At 39.1% G+C, this 18,188-nt stretch overlaps 1 protein-coding gene across 1 annotated transcript in view; it reads right to left on the minus strand.

Moving 5' to 3' along the window:
- Positions 1-17,015, minus strand: part of cpne4a (copine IVa) — a 46,245-nt gene extending 29,230 nt beyond the window's left edge. Inside the window, exons 1-3 of the mRNA XM_068729933.1 lie at positions 16,872-17,015; positions 5,950-6,142; positions 384-563 (exon numbers count right to left, since the gene is read on the minus strand). Of these exons, the coding sequence (XP_068586034.1) occupies positions 384-563; positions 5,950-6,120 (351 nt within the window). The 5' untranslated portion in view covers positions 6,121-6,142; positions 16,872-17,015. The remainder of the gene's footprint in view (positions 1-383; positions 564-5,949; positions 6,143-16,871) is intronic.
- Between the last annotated feature and the right edge of the window lie 1,173 nt (positions 17,016-18,188).

Genomic DNA, 18,188 nt, shown 5'->3' on the forward strand with positions numbered 1-18,188 from the left:
ACTTTACACTGAATGAAGAGAAGTTAAATTATATTTTTGTTCTGTTCTTATACAGTTCATAGTCAACGTATTCTTTAAAGAGGAAGCATTAAGGCCACAAAAGCAAACAAAGAAACACTCTTTCCTCCAGGATTTAAATGTCACGTAACTTCTGTACTTCAGTGGTTGTTTGAACCCAAACGTTGATCTATTCCTGAACCTAACTAAGTATTTCACGATGGAGCCAACACACACACACACACACACACACACACACACACACACACACACACACACACGTGTCAGAGCCTCAAAGCAAGCCGATTGGTCGATCTAACTGCTGTCATTGTGAGAAACAGAACACCTGAGTTTAGTCAGTACCGAGGTCCGTCCAGGCGACTCACCTGTCCCAGCGTGCATTCCACTGAGCCCAGGAAGTCGGCCTCCTTCAGGCCGTTGTGGCTGCTGTTGACGTCGTAGAGCTCCAGGCGCAGTCGCTGCACCTCTTCAAAATAAAAGTCCAACGTGAAGACCTTGGAGTAGGTGGGGTTCACGCAGCTGCGAATCACCTCCGTCCGATCCACCTGCAGGAGACACAAAAACACCAACCAGATGAAACATTCATACTTAAAGAGGAAACAGGAAGAAGACGAAATGAAGAGCAGCAAACAGGAAGGATGTGATATGAGGCATGTTTTGGTTTAGTTTGTTTGCATGGGACATGAGGAGGACGTAAGAACCAGGAGACAACCTCTGGTTCTTCAAAGCTCCATGTGTTAAAGCTGCATTCTCTCTAGTGTCCACCAGGGGGCGACTCCTCTGGTTGTATAGAAGTCTAGTCTAAAATGACTCTACTTCTCTCTTGATTTATTCCCTCAGTAAACATTGTAAACATGAGTTTATGGTCTCAATCTCTAGTTTACAGTCTTCTTCAATACAGCATGATGTTCATTTTGTACATTATGCTCCATTTAGAGTCAAACACACCATAAAGAGGGGATGATTTAGGGGCGGGGCTACACGCTGATTGACAGGTCTCTAGCAGAGACGTATACGGCATCTCTACGTCACTCCTCCTCAGTCCAGATGTGGTCACTTCCTGTTCTCTGGATCAAAACATCCACTAACCAATGAGTGATGTCACCATGATTACGTCCTGTTCTTATAAAGAACCCAACAAGACCTAAAATAGTCCAACTTGTCCGGTCACAAAATGGAGACAGAGATCTGAATCAGCTGTGCGTTCACAGGACGGTCCGACAGCCAGAGACGCCTCCTGTCCTCAGCGTTAGCGGACAGATGGCGTTCAGGCTGGAGCTCCTCCAGAGCGGCTTCGTTAACGCCGCTTTAATTGGTTCATTAAAAAGTTTGTCTGAATCAGCTGAAAGAGAAGTCTCCCAACATGAAGTGTGACGTCCTGCTAGTCCTCCCACTGACCCTGCTGGACGTCTTCCTCAGGGTTCCTACTTCCTGTTGTTTGTTTGTTTGTGAGTGAAGAAGAAGAAGAAGAAGAGGAAGAAGATGAAGAAGAAGAAGAAGAAGTCTGGCAGCTGAAAGCAGAAAATCCTCCTGCAGAGTTCAGGTTCTGATGTGAAGCAGAAACTCACTGAGAGCCATCACTAACTCCCTCTGCTTGTTTTAGTTTAGTGCTTGTGAATTAATATTATATTAATATTATTATTAATCATTGAATGTTTAAAACAAAGGCCTCCAAACAGTTTTTGTGCATCGCTTCAGATCAAGAAGGTTACGAAAGCGTTTGGGGACGACGTTACGATAAAAAGCACAACGAGGTGTTGAACACCGGTCTTAAAAGTCCTGTTTGGAGATTAGAAGCTACGTCTCTTGCTCTGACTGTCGCTCGGTCACATTGATGCATTTCATTTGTGTCTCCGCCACGGAGAATTGACTTTTTATTGGCATTATTTTCACCGTAAATCCACCACCAAGTCCTTCTCGGAGGTGTGAATCAGGATTTTTCATATAAAAGAAAAATCCACCAACAGATGTTCACGCAGACTGAGAGAGCCGATGAAGCGCAAACATCTCTTATATCTTTACTTTAAATGGGAACAACTTCCTGTTTTGTCGCCTCGTGGCAGAGAAACCTGGAGTCCAACGTCGGTCTGAACTTTAACGAGTCTGAAGTGAGGAGACGACGAGCGGCTTCCTGCTGCCTCGTCTTCACTTCGACGAGAGCGAAGCGGGAGGAAACGGCTCGTTTAAGATCAGAGAGAAACTCCGTGAAGCTGCTGACGAACCGGCCGGCTGTCAGACTCCAACACTCACATGTGACACGTTCTCTGAGGAGAACACGCTCGTGTGCTTCCTGTTTCCTTCCCACACAAACGGCTCTCAGAGAGAAGTTCAGCGATCAACGTTAAAGCTCCGTCCGTTAAAAGGACCTGTTATTGGCTCACAGAACGTAGTATTTTAACTCCAACAACTCAATTTAAATACTTTACATCTTCAGACTGTTCTGACCGACGTAATCAATATAATCCACCTTCAGGAATCCAAATCAATAATAGCTCTCAGTGACAATACTCTGGTACAGTAGAAGTACTACTATCACACTGTAGAAATACTGTTTACTGTTTCTGGTTTTTACAGAATGACTTTAATTCACCGTCTTGTCTTTACACTCTGCTCTTCTCTCAATACTTTCACAACTTCTCTCATGAAGCAGTGACACCACAGATACAATGTAAGAACAGATATATATATATATAATATATATATATATATATATATATATATATATATATATCTGTATTGTCTGTGAGAGCAGAGGATTGTGGGGGTTGTGTGAAGATCTGCAGTGAGGTGTGAATATTCATTTTTTGTTTCCTGACACTAACGAGCTCTTTAATGAAGAAAGAAGGACTATAATCACTGAGACGTTTCCTAACCGTGAACTATTTCTGGCCTTAATCAGATGTTCACTTTCATGTCGATGTAAAATATAACGTGTAAGTATAAGAATGAACGTGTATATGTGTGAGAGTTTTAAAGGATTCTCTGTATCCACGTCAGCCTTGATGTCAAGACTGTTCTCAGGTCTGGTTTCATTAGAAGTCCAAACGAAGAGACGGGGACAAGTGTCAAGTCCTGAGCCATGTGTGTTGAGTCCTAAACAAGTCGTCATGTTGACATCTCTCGTCGGTTTGTGGATGTGTTGAAGCCTCGAGGCTTTAAAACATCCACAAACCAGTTGGTGAGAACGGCTGCAAAGTCAGGATGTCACAGCTTCCATGTTTTATTCACCTCATGCTTTTAAGCTTCTGTTACCTGAACCTGAACCTGAACCAAAGAGCCTAAATACACCTCCACATGGACAAAAAGTCATTGAACTGTCCCCGTCTGCCTTTCACTCACTGACACTAACAACATTTGTTTTTGGGCCGTGAAGAAGAGAGAACACATCAATCAGCCAGTAGATTCATCTCTATTACGCTGACATAGATTCATATATTCAGAGCTTTGATCCAATAAAGCCTGAGTCTGTCACTGAGACACTGATGAGTCCTGAAATCAGATGAGACCATCTGACGATATAAGGATCAGTTCGTCAACCTGAGATGAAGGAAGAGACGCTGATCTTTGACTTCCCGTCACAGTCAGGCTGACGATAGAGACACACAACTCATCTGAACTCGCCGACAGAAAGAAACGAGAGAAGAAGACAGGATGAATGTGGGACGGGAGGGAAATAAAAAAGGGACCACAGCTGGAGAGAGAACGAGGGAGAAAATGAAGAGAGGAAGAAGAAGAAGAAGCTTCATCTGCATCTCTAAAAATACTTGAGAGAAACATTAAGTGGGGCAACAGAAACCAGGTCTGACCGCTTCACAACACACACACACACACACACACACACACACACACACACACACACACTCATAAACACCAGAAAAAACACTCAAGAAGAAGAGACACCCGAGTTTTGTACCAAATCCCATTGACATATTTGCTGCTTTTATGATCTCAAACTAACAGTAGTTTCACATTCTTGGTGTGACGTCATAATGTAAAGACATGAAGGAAGGTTTGATGTTCATGGTGCAACGTATCTTCATAAAACAGCTCGTATCGTCTCCTACAGAAAGTTACTGCTCACGTTTCGGGCGTTTTCCTGCAACACGTGTCAATTTCTGCTCGTTACGTGAATACGGTCCTTTCAAAATAAACTTCCATCTTCACAGGAAACTACTCAGTTAGGTTTAGACAATAAAAGTACTTAGTTAGGTTTAGACAACTAAACTACTTAGGTAGGAGAGGATTGTGGTTAGGCTAAAATAACTACAGAAGTGGTGTTACTGAAGTGCACAAATTACTATAATAATTAAGAATAATAACAATAAAAAATGTTAATAATAACTAAAATATCTCTGTGTCTCTCTCCTTGCCTGCACGTCCACAAGAAACGAAGGGCAGCTAAAAGCGAGGAGCTAAAAGAGGCTCAAAAGCTCCACAACAGCTTCCTGTTTCTCCCTGAGACCAGTTTCCTGATGAGAAGAAGGAACTCTCTTTGATGTGACAATAACTCTCAGCAGCTAACGAGGATTTGGTTTTAATTGCGCCGTCCTCGTTCCTCCATCGCACCATCAGAGGTTGTCTGATGAGGAACCAGGATGTTGACACAGATATCGACTGTTTACTTGATTATTCCACGACGAAACAAAAACATCTAACTTGGTCCTAATTTAGATGAAGAAGAGGAGACGATGATGAAGGAAACGTTATAAAATCGCACGAGCTGGAGGGTTAACACGAGATAAATCTGTTTGACTCATCTGGTTTAAGACTCTGCCTTTTAGTGGAAGTAAATTACAACCATTAAAGGAAAGTCAATGGAGAAGACGCTGTTAGAAGTGTGTTGATGAGATAAAGATGAACTCAGACACAAACACAAACCAGCAGAGTCTCCTTTCTCCTTCGTCATCTGTCGTGTTGTTAATGAAGCCGAGCAGCTAATTAAAACAGTTCAGAGGGAGAAAACACTGTGTTTTACACGCTGTCAGTGAAGTAAACAGATCACTTGTGAGGGAGACGTTTTTACAAATATTCAGACATATTTGGTATCTTTGGAACCTTTGAGATCTCCCCTAGAATCTAACATAAAGTTCTCCACATGGGAAGCCAATAAAAAAATGACAAATTGATTTTGAATAAGATACTTAAAGGTTTTAGGTTCCGTGACAAATCTCAGATTAAATACTAAGAACACATAAATATATATAACATATATATATATACATTATATATCTATATATATATATATATATATATATATATATATATATATATATATATTAGTGGTATAAAGGACCATTGTCGATCCCTGATCCGTACTGATCCCCCTCACAGATTAACGTTAACCATCAGAGTGTAAATAAAGTTTTACCGTTAACATCACAGTGTAAATAAAGTTTTAACGTTAACCATCAGTGTAAATAAAGTTGTAACATTAACATCACAGTGTAAATAAAGTTTTCCTGACGATGATTCTCCTCCAGTATTCAGTAGAACATGTGGTTCTAGTCTCTGATCTCTGATCATGTTTCATTGTTAACAACTAATCAAGAGGAGAGCTAGTAACGTTAGCAGCACCGCTAACGGCTAACCAACGGAAGTTCACTTCACTTACATTGTGATGCCTTCAGGCTCTGCTCAGTGAACATGAGTACTGGTGAAGGTACATTATAACGTTATCGTGATGTGTTCACATGTAATCTGTAAAATGTAGTTCTGGTGATGAACTTGAATGAATCCAGTAGTTTGAAGGAGATGTTTTCACATGAACATTAAATAGATATTAGAGATGAATTATAAGATGTTTAACTTCATAACACAAGCTATAAACACATTATAATACATCATAAAACTACTAATGCCTAGATTTGTTTGAATTGTGATTTTCTGAAGAAAAAAAACATAAATTAGTTAAAGTTCAACAAAGCTCCATACCTCCATCCACTGTCCGTGGGACTTCATCTTGAGGACGAAGCAGGGGTCTGGTTTGGACAGAGCGTCCCGGTCTGAGATCCCTTTGCAGGTGACCCTCAGCTCCACTTTGGTCAGACAGGGGCTGCTGAACAGACCCAGAGAGTTGGCCGCCGACTCGTAGATGTCACTCATGGTTGGAGGCGGGACAGGAAGTCTACACACGGAGAGAGAGAGAGAATTGTCATCGTCACGTTCTCACTTTTAACTGGTCAGATTGGATGTGTCCACTCTTTACATGGATGGTAAATGGTACTTGTACTTGTACTTGTACTTGTACAGCACTTTTCTAGCCCTCAAAGTGCTTTAATTAACTCTACACGTCATTCACACCCGTTCATACACCTAAATGAGCAATTTTGGGGTTAAGCCCATCGAACTGCCGATCTTCTGATTTGAAGGACGACCCGCTTTACCAACTGAGCCACTATCGCCCAAATTTCAAAATAAACTTTGGTCTTCACAGGAAGTTAAGTTAAGGCAACTAAAGTAGGACATCGTGGTATTTTTGTCATGTTGCATTTGACAAACTCTGTATTAAGACAAAGTGAATTATAAATAGTCTGTTGGTTTGATTGTTGATGCTAACAACGTTGTTGCTCTTACTGAGCTGTCGTATCAGGACAATGAACAGCGCTATTTATTGTGTGCAATCGAACGTTTGTTTCATTTTCCTCCTCGAGTCAATGAAAAGACAGAAAAGAAGGAAGAGAAGAGACATTCAACGAAACGGTCGTTTCCTCCGACTGATTTCACAAAATCGTTGATAAATTAAAAAAACATCTTCTGGCCTCTGATTCGTTCTTATGGTTTATAAATGTTTACATAAAGAAACTTTAAGTAAAACTCCTCCAGCTTCATATCTGATTTACATTCTATAATTACATGGAGACGTTTCCTGTGAGGATCAGACAATAACAATCAGAATGTTGATTCAATTAGAATAACTGATGATTTTAACTCATCATGATTTCATTCATTCTATTATTGTAATTATGAAACCGCTCAGATCTGAAGAGTTCACCACATTATGTTCATTTGATTGGTTTAAGTGTATGTCTCGATGTCCATAATAATGATCTCAGAGTTCTTTTTAAACTGACAGAATGTAAAACGAACAAAAACTAAACGATGTCCTGACTTGAAAACATCTTCAGGTTCCACATGTTCAATCTTCCCAAAAAAAGGAGCAACATGTCCAATGTTGTCGCTTTTCAAAAACACAAGTCTCCTCAATTTTCAAAAAAAGATCATATTTACAGAAATCTTCCTCAAATAATTTTTACTTGTCCACACTTTGCTAAAATAAATTGACTTTCCCAAAAAAGTCCCCTCAGTGTCTTCAGCTTTCAGGGCTCTTCCCATTCTCCAAAATGTCTTAATGCTTCAAGCTGTCACCAATAAAATATATGTATATATATATATGTATATGTATATGTATATGTATATATGTATCCTCCAAAAATCTGATTTTATAAACGTGTCATCAGTTTCCAACAAACATCCTCACAACCAAAAACAGTTTGTCTGAAACAAAGGTTTTTCTTTCAAATTTAAGCTAATTCTGAAATGCTTTATGAGACAGTTATTATGAACATTATGTCCATAATAACTGTCTCACTGCACAGAGACACTGAGACAGTTATTATGGAGATTATGTTACTATGGAGGTAATGTCCATAAGAGAGATTAAATGAATCGTCTAACGTTCTCCACAGGAGGAGGTCAGGAGATGAAGGTCCAGGAGTCTCATTTAAAAGCAGACCAGAGATCAGTTCTTAAGGATTAACTGTTACTGAAACACAAACCTGCATATTTCTGCTGCAGGAAACGAGTAAAAACGACTTCTGTGTCAAAAAAAAAACTCCGAACATTTCTACATGGAGATCACGGGCTTCTTGATCAATACCAGAGGAGTCAATGTCATCAACCACATCCTCTTCCTAGATCTGTCCAGAGCAAGAACTCAGAGACCACATATTTAAATGAGCTCATTTTATAAATTTTATACATTTTATACATTTTAATCCATTATCATTCAAATGTCATGTATTAAGGTTGTGGTTTTATTGATTGATTGATTGATTGATTGATTGATTGATTGATTGATTGATTGATTGATTGATTGATTGATTGATTGATTGATTGATTGATTGGGAGACTAAATAAAACCCCTTTGACTCTTGCGTCCACATTATTTACCGTCTGACTAGTAAAAGTGGAGTTGGCCATCACTTCATTATTTAGATATGACGCTGTGAGTTTGAAATGAGATGTCTCCTCCTGAACATCGGAGCTGCAAAGAGGACGACAACAGAACGACATGAAAGCAGAGAGAACATCTTTGGTCTTATAATAAATTAAAGAAACAAGACAAAGTACTCTCCTGCTATCACTGACATGAACTCAAAGAACCTTCTTCTTAAGCATGTGAACCATCATGACACCTGGTTTCTATGGCACCGAATAACAGTACATGAAGTACATTTACTTAGCTACTCAAGGTACTTTAACTTAACTTGAATATAGTATTTGTATGCTTCTCTCAACTACTCATTTGTTTGACAGCTTCAGTTACAGATTCAGATTTTACGAAACAAAACGGGATCAAATGGGGAACCGACACTCAATATTAGTACCACAAAAGTACTACTACCACACTGTAAAATACTCTGATATAGTTAAAGTACTAATACCACACTGTAAAAAATACTCTGTCACTGTACAAGTACTAATGCATGACTTCTCCTACCATTGTTATGCCGATGACACCCAGGTGGTCTTGTCATTTCCCCCCGGTGACACCCAAGTGGAGACGCGCATCGCTGCGTGTTTGGCTGACATCTCGAAGTGGATGACGACACACCACCTCAAGCTCAACCTAGACAAAACTGAGCTACTGTTCCTCCCGGGGAAGGGTTGCCCTCACCGGGACCTGTCCATCACCATTGACGATACCGTGGTGACGCCGACTCGGACTGAGAGGAACCTGGGTGTGACCCTGGATGACCAACTGTCATTCTCGGCAAACATTTCATCCGTTACACGCTCCTGCAGATTCCTGCTCTACAACATCAGGAGGATTCGTCCCTTCCTGACTGACGAGACGGCGCAGGTTCTCATCCAGGCTCTCTTCATCTCCCGTCTGGACTACTGACACTCTCTACTCTTCAGAGCCCCGGCGTCGGCCATCAGACCTCTGGAGCTTGTCCAGAAAGCTGCAGCTCGCCTGGTGTTCAATCGCCCCAAGTTCTCCCACACAACTTCCTTTCTCCGTTCTCTACACTGGCTACCTGTAAGAGCTCATCCAGTTTAAGACTCTGGTGCTAGAATACAGGGCAGTGAAAGGAACAGCTCCTTCCTATCTCCAGACCACGGTCAAGCCTTACACCCCCGCCTGACCACTTGGCTCTGCTGCCTCGGGGCGATCGGTCGCCCCGTCGCTCAGAGGTCCTGGCGGCCGATCGACCCGGTCACGGCTGTTGTCTGTCCTGGTTCCTCAGTGGTGGAATGAACTTCCCACTGACGTCAGGACAGCGGAGTCGCTGCCCATCTTTCATCAGGCTGAAAACCCACCTCTTCAGGAAGTGCTACCCTGAGCCTTCCACTTAGCGCTTATTGTATTCATACTAGCTTGTTTCACTTATTGTATTCGTATTACTTATAGCACTAACTGATTCTCTTGTTTCTGTACTTTGGCTCTGAGTTATGCTCTGCTTCAGGCTCTTAGATGCTGTTTAAAGGAAATGTACTTATGACTTCTGGTGACTAGTAGTTCTTTTGATTACCAATGTTGATGCACTTATTGTAAGTCACTTTGGATAAAAGCGTCTGCTAAATGACTGTAATGTAATGTAATGTAAATGTAATGTAAAAAATACTCTGTCACTGTACAGGTACTAATACCACACTGTAAAATACTCTGTCACCATACAAGTACTAATACCACACTGTAAAACACTCTGATATAGTTAATGTACTACTACCACACTGTAAAATACTCTGACATAGTTAGAGTACTACTACCACACTGTAAAATACTCTGACATAGTTAGAGTACTACTACCACACTGTAAAATACTCTGACATAGTTAGAGTACTACCAGCAGTAAAATGAGAGGTTTGGAGGTTCAACACAAAGCTCCTCTCAGTAGCTTTAACTTACAGTGAATTGTATTACAATGAACTGGTTTCACTGTTTCAGATGCTGGTGTGAGACTTTAGATTTTAGACTGTAGTAACTATTATCAGCAACCATCCACACAGTCAAATTACAGATTATGTTATAAATCATAAGTACTTTATTGATCTTTTTGCATGGGTTTAAATGTCTTTAAGTTTAATTAAGGTGACTGCTGTGATGATAACTGCACATTGTGGGTGTGTTTTGCTACACTGTACAAATAATCCATCTACTATCACGAGTGGTGCTCATCATCCTGTAATCTGAAGAAGCAGCAGGAGTGTAAAGCGTCTGTAAATTAGCAGCGTGGCGCTCAGCAGGTAGATGTCGGGTGGTGGAGGAGGAGGAGGAGGAGGAGGAGGAGGAGGTGTGGAGTGTTTTCATGCAGCTTTCGGCTGTTCAGTCAAGCGGAGGATGAATCGTCCCACCAGCTGAGGCTCAGACATCCAACAGCAGATTAAAGAGCTGCTCATGAAAATCACATCACACGAGATCCCCCCATGCAGCTGCAGCTACAACCGAGTTAATAATTCATGTCATTCAGCGGCGCTCGCTCTCTGAACAATAACAACCACCAGAGCTTCTGTAGAGAGAGGGGAGGCTCCTGTTCATGGATCTATGGAGGCGATACGGCCCACAACTCATTCTTTACGGTTCTACAGCTACATTCACAACAATTGGTTTAAAGGGGGCCAACATGAGACAGTAACATGTACCAATGTTCCATTCTATGGTTGTAGAAAGAAAGCAACCCAACTTTCTTCTACAAACTGCAGCGATGAGTGTAGAATATTAACTTATATGCATGAATAAAATATCACCATATGTAATTGTTGTTTCCTACCTCTATTTCTATTATAGAACTCAAACTTCACCCTAAATTTCTCCAGAAGACACTCGATATACTGATTAAAAAATATTTATGAGTTCACTCACCTTATTATTTACAGTAACAATCTGATTCACATTAATTAAGAAACACATCATTTTGGTTTTGTCCACATTTAGTTCGAGTCTCAATGCACAGAGATTCCTCTGAACAACAGTTCCTCAATCGAGGCAGAACTATACTTAAAGGTGTCGTCTGCGTAGAAATGAACATTGCAACACAGATTATTGATATACATGGTGAATATAATAAGACCCAGTATGGACCCCTGTGGGACATCATTTTGTATCTTTAAAAAGCTAAAAAACAAACCTTTAACTTGGCGAATTCTCTCTCTCAAGTAGTTTTCAGACAGGGTTTGAAGGCCGCTCTATTGTATCTAGTCTCTATGTCAGAAGCCTTTGATCGGTCTAGCAATGATCCTGTGTCCTACGTCTTGTCGTCATCACCTCCGTCAAATAATCTTTAACCGATCAGAAAAACATTAAATATAATTTGTTTTGTTGCACAGATATGAGGATTTGTTTGTTTTTCCCTTCAGTTTGGTTCTAAATACTACAGTACCCATGATGCTCAGCAACCAGCTATGAAACGAGTGTCGGTCTGAAGCCGAAGCGATCAGCTGGTTGATGAGTCTGATCTGTAACTGTGACCGTCAGTGATTCGTTATCAATAACTCCTCACTGCAGACTGAGAGCAATAATATGAGTATAGATGGTTCATGTTATTATTTACATCCTTTACGTTTACAGGAAAAGAAACTGATGACATTTTCGTTTTTGCACCTTTTGTTTGAATTTAGTTTGGTTTGCACTCTGTCTTACTTTGCATTGCAACAATTTCCCTCTAAATAGATCCAGTTGAACCGTTTCTTCTCTCGTGAATGTTTATTTTTTTGTTCTGCGTTCTTATCCTGGAAGGTTAAAGTTACTTTATTGTCTCCCAGAGGACAAAGTTGTCTCGGATTGAGGGGGAAAACACAAACATCACAATAAAAACACATGAAATAAGAGCACGAAACAAAGCAACAACAACTTCTGTTAAAAAACTACAAAAATTCTGAAAAACTGCAGCAAAAATTCTTGAGTCATGTAATCAGAGAATTGAATCAGTAAATTTCCTGGTTGGATTTTCAACCTGAGGCCCCAAAAGATGTCTCATGTTCACTTTGTGGCCACGGATTCATGAAGATCTGATTAACTGTAATTTAGTTTAGTGAATATACACCGAAACCAGCAGTGAATTAGTGCCGTGTGCATCACACAGAGCTCCATTAAAAACACATCAGCGAGCCTCAATGTTGTCCCTTCATCACCGTGAACACAGTGCAGCTTATTTTGACTCAATCACACATAAACCGGAGCCGTAGCATTGTTCCAATGGCCCATTATTACTAATCCCAATAGCCCGAAAAAAGGCCCATTTCTCTGGGACTGCTTTGTGAATTAAGGTTCTTGGGAAACATATTTTGCAGTGTATTATGTTTGCTTTGGATGTAACACGGCTCTTTGTGTCTCTATATCAACAAAGTAGTAGTTTCGTTTCGTATTTGCTTTGTTTCAATCTTGTAAAATCTTAAAATAGTGAAAATAGTCCCCAACAAATGCTCTATTTCCTCCTGTGAGCAGCTGTTTCAGAACATTTTTGAAACATGAAACTATATATTTGTGTTTGTGTGACGGACTCAGACAGGAAGTCAGACAGCATTGACATCCCAACATGTTGTTGGTTCGAGTCTACACATCAGATTTGCTGATAATGAGAAGAAAAGTCTAAGAACTTCATTATTTCATGTGATGCTGTCCTCACATGCTCAGTGTTCTTCAATTAAAAGTAGTGTTCAGTGTGAAATTACCACGACAAACCTGGAGCAGAGTGATCTCCCAGTAGAGGAAACTGTACACAAAGCACAGATGGTGGAGGAGCGGGGGGGTGAATATGAGCCCAGCAGCCCCAGAGCAGCTTAATCACATCCACATAGTGAGCAGTTAGCATGCTAAGTAGCTATGTGGTGTAGTGACTCTACAAGACTGTGACTGTGTTACTTCTTCTTTTTTTACTTTTCTTACATTCTGCAGCTCCCTTTGTAAAGTATACTGAGGAGAAAAACTCAAAGCTTCATGTGTTAAAGCTGCATTCTCTCTAGTGTCCACCAGGGGGCGACTCCTCTGGTTGTATAGAAGTCTAGTCTAAAATGACTCTATTTCTCTCTAGTGTCCACCAGGGGGCGACTCCTCTGGTTGTATAGAAGTCTAGTCTAAAATGACTCTACTTCTCTCTTGATTTATTCCCTCAGTAAACATTGTAAACATGAGTTTATGTCTGAATCTCTAGTTTACAGTCTTCTTCAATACAGCATGATGTTCATTTAGTACATTATGCTCCATTTAGAGTCAAACAGACCATCAAGCAGGGGATGGGGCGGGGCTACACATTGCTCCTCCTCAGTCCTAATATGGTCACTTCTGGCTCCAAATACCAAGATGGCAACGCTGAACACGTGGCTTTAAAACCGCACTCCACACACCAATGTGTGACGTCATATGGGACATACCACGTTGTCATAACATGGCCTACACCTTGAACGTTGACCCTCTTTGCTCATGTATCTGCAGCGCAAAGGATTATTGTTAAGAATAGCTAGAAAAGCATGTTGGCTTGCGTTCTGTAAAATGTGATCCGAGTAAGTACCAGTAAGTATATCACGATCCTTAACTATCTAAGTTGTTTCTCGTCAAGACGGAAATGTATTTTGAAAGGACTGAATTCATGTAACGAGTAAAAAACTGACACGTGTTTCTGGACTTTTGTAAAAAAACACACAAAGAACGTTTTTGTAAGATATCATACAAACCGTTGTCTGAGGATAGTTTGCTCGATGTGGTAGAACATCCTGGTATTTTTGGCATTGTGCATTTGACATACTATGTACTAAATATTTTTCTGGCACACTAAATAGACTAGTAATCTGGGTATTATAGTATATTTACATATTAAAATAAGAAGTCAAAAGCAGTAGAATTTCTTTAAAAACAAACCCGCTACACGTCCTTCCAGCAACACCGACCTTCACACACTCACTTCCAACATCAACACATGAAACACACCTGGACATAATTCAAACTATCCACTCGTCCATGTGTTTGTCGGGTCACTGGGAAAAACTCCAATCAGTCTCTGCTGTGGCAGAAATAGATTCACTTCTGTTGTTTTATTGATGAGGTGACACAGATCTGAACATAAAACACCAAATCACTGACTTTGTGTGTTCTATCTCCATCAATTTTTTGATTTATTTCACTTCCATCCAGGCAGCCACATCTTTTACTTCATAGAAAAATCACTCAAGAGAATCCATCACTGTCGACATTGACAAAACTGACCCTGTCGATGCGTTTAATGATGTCTGTAAATTTGACAGATCGCTGTTGTTGGTGTTATTTTCTCCAGTGGAGAAGGTTCAAGAGAAGAACTCATAATAAGAACTCACAATGATGGTGAACATTATCAGAATATCTCCATGCAGTACATTTTAACAAGCTGATTTCAATTATTTGATTTAATTAATTGCACATAAAAAAAAAACATTTAACAAAAACAATATTTATAAAGCAGAATATGCAACAAGGGTTTATTGATAGTGTCCTACTCTTTTGATTAAAGCAATCAAATGAAAAAGCGATTCAAATTTTGAATAGAAATAATTAGTTTCAAAACATAAAGTCATTATGTTGTAAAACATATAAGTCAGCAGCTGCCTGGAAGGAAGGAAATCTAAACGGAGGATTTAAAAATTGATTCTCAGTTAAAGACGTTGATGTCTGTGAGTCCAGATCACACTGTAACTACACACTGTAAATACACACTGTAACTACACACTACACTGTAACTACAAACTGCAACGACACACTGCAACGACACACTGCAACGACACACTGCAACTAGACACTGTAACTACACACTGTAAGTACACACTGTAACTACAAACTACACTGTAACTACAAACTGCAACTACACACTGTACTACACACTGTAACCACAAACTACACTGTAACTACAAACTGCAACTACACACTGCAACTACACACTGTAACTACACACTGTAACCACAAACTACACTGTAACTACAAACTGCAACGACACACTGCAACCACAAACTACACTGTAACTACAAACTGCAACGACACACTGCAACTAGACACTGTAACTAGACACTGTAACTACACACTGTAAATACACACTGTAACTACACACTGCAACTACACACTACACTGTAACTCCACACTGCAACTACACACTGCAATTACACACTGCAACTGCACACTGTAACAATACACTGTAACTACACACTGCAACTACACACTTTAACTACACACTGCAACTACACGCTGTAACTACACGCTGCAACTACACGCTGTAACTACACGCTGCAACTACACGCTGCAACTACACGCTGTAACTACACGCTGTAACTACACATTGCAACTACACACTGCAACTACACACTGTAACTACAAACTGCAACTACACACTGCAACTACACACTAGAACTACACACTGTAACCACACACTGTAACTACACGCTGTAACTACACACTGTAACTACACACTGCAACTACACACTGCAACTACACACTGCAACTACACACTGTACTACACACTGTAACCACAAACTACACTGTAACTACAAACTGCAACTACACACTGCAACTACACACTGTAACTACACACTGTAACCACAAACTACACTGTAACTACAAACTGCAACAACACACTGTAACTACACGCTGCAACTACACGCTGTAACTACACACTGCAACTACACACTGCAACTACACACTGTAACTACAAACTGCAACTACACACTGCAACTACACACTGCAACTACACACTAGAACTGCACACTAGAACTACACACTGTAACCACACACTGTAACTACACACTAGAACTACACAATAGAACTACACACTGTAACTACACACTAGAACTACACAGTGGAACTGAACACACACACACACAAACACTGGAATCAATATAGAAAAAATATCACCAAATACCACTACTAATATTCTCTTTCAGAGAGACCATTAACATTAAAAAATAAGAGAAATAAAGAAACTCAGTGACATAAAATAATTATAGTGATGCACCTTTAATTATAACAATTGATTATTTTATGAATCAAATAGAGACAAATATGAATTATTGATTTCCTATAAATGTATCCTAACTGATCCCTGAAGCATTAATCATTGATTTATTAATTATTAATAATAAATCATTTAGAAATGACGTCTTCAATGTTCTAATATCAGTCAAGAGATCTCAATCAACATCAGCTGGTCGCTGTTGAAAAACTGAATACATGAATGAATAAATGAGGTTTTGGTTATCACACTGACACCTTGAATCCATTCTGGATGCCTTTACATCCTCAGACACAAAGAGCATAAAGAATAAATTAAAAACAATCCTCAGACTTTCACATCTCCAACAAAGATCATAAATCACAAACATCACAAAGTAAATAAGGATTTTATCAAATTTAAACATGTGAAATCATCTGTTCTCCAGAATGAATCAGAGACTCTGAAATCAGAAAATAACACTTTCTATGAATGTTTACTGATTTATTGAATATCACTGAGATAATATTAGATCTCAAAGCAGCAGTGAGGAGCGTCAAAGTGATTATAAAAAGATCACCTCCACAGCCTTGAAGTCCATGTGAGAATCTGACAGAAAGATGTTGAAATCATGATGAAATATCATAAACCTCCTCATAAATAAACATCTTTCTTTGGGTTTTTTACCTTGAAAAAGAAGAAGAAGAAGAAGCTCCGGAGTGAGAAAAGCATCAGAAAGTTTCCAGTTTCAGCTCAGACGGACTGAACTGAGATCAGCTCCACGCTGACGGACACACAGCTTCTTCATCATCATCCTCCTCCTCCTCCTCCTCCTCCTCCTCTGGCTGCTGGAGAGCCTTTACAGCCTCCAGACGCCTCTCACGGCTTTATAGTGGGGGAAGCCTCTCACACACAGGAGGAGGAAGAGGAGGAGGAGGAGGAGGAGGAGAGAAGAGCGGACTGCAGCGCCTCCTGCAGGCTGAACACAGGAAGCACATGTCGGGCAGGAGAGAAGGAGCACTGACCAAACTCTGTTCAATTTTCTGCTATTTAAGAAAGAAAATCACGAAATGTGTAATTTTATTCTCATCTCTACTTGATGGTGTTTTTAAAGCAACAATGCCACGTGTTTGTGACTGAGAAAATAATGAATATATATATACTATTTAATTATATAAATATATATACACATAATTAAATATTGTAAATGTATATCACATAAAAGACTAATAAAGAAATATAATTATAAAATAATAATAATAATAATTATAAATAATAATGAAAAACTTTTATTCTTCAGAACTTTTCAAATGTAATACCAATTATTAATTAATTATTAAAACATTTCAGGATGACGATGAGGTAATTAAAAACACAGTAATACAATAAAATACCTGAAAGTATTCTAAGATAAAGTAATATTAATATTAGCCACATGTGCTCAAATGTATGATTTCCTGTAATTTACAATACAAATGAATCAATTTTAATTTTTATATTATAGGTTTGTCTCAATTCTCACTATGATTAATATCAGAACACCTTCTTCATCATTTCTTAATAATTTAAAAGTTAAAGTAGCTGTAGTAAACGTAGAAACTATGCTTTAACTAGTCGTGGTAATAATCAAAGCAGTAGTAATAAATACTAATAACATATATATTTAGTATATTTGAAGATTTTAAAGTCTATATTTTAACATTTCCTGCAGCACATTATTAATATTATTATTAATATTATTGTTATTATTATTAATATTATTATCATTGTAATTATTATTATTATTATTATTGTTGTTGTTTAAACATTGATATTTAAACCTTCTCTTTTGATAGATTTAATATTTTAAGTTTTGTAATAAAGAACATTTCTTTGTGTAGGATTTATTAACTCTGAACTAATATTTGTCTGCTGACATTTTTTTTATTGATTTACATTTTTTGATACAGTTTATTGCCGTTTTCACATAAAATGCATTTGTTTATGAGAATAAATATACGAATA

The sequence above is a fragment of the Cebidichthys violaceus genome, unplaced genomic scaffold, assembly GCF_023349555.1.
Source record: "Cebidichthys violaceus isolate CVI_PGR_0920_01 unplaced genomic scaffold, fCebVio1.0.p SCAF_48, whole genome shotgun sequence".
NCBI lineage: Eukaryota > Metazoa > Chordata > Actinopteri > Perciformes > Stichaeidae > Cebidichthys > Cebidichthys violaceus.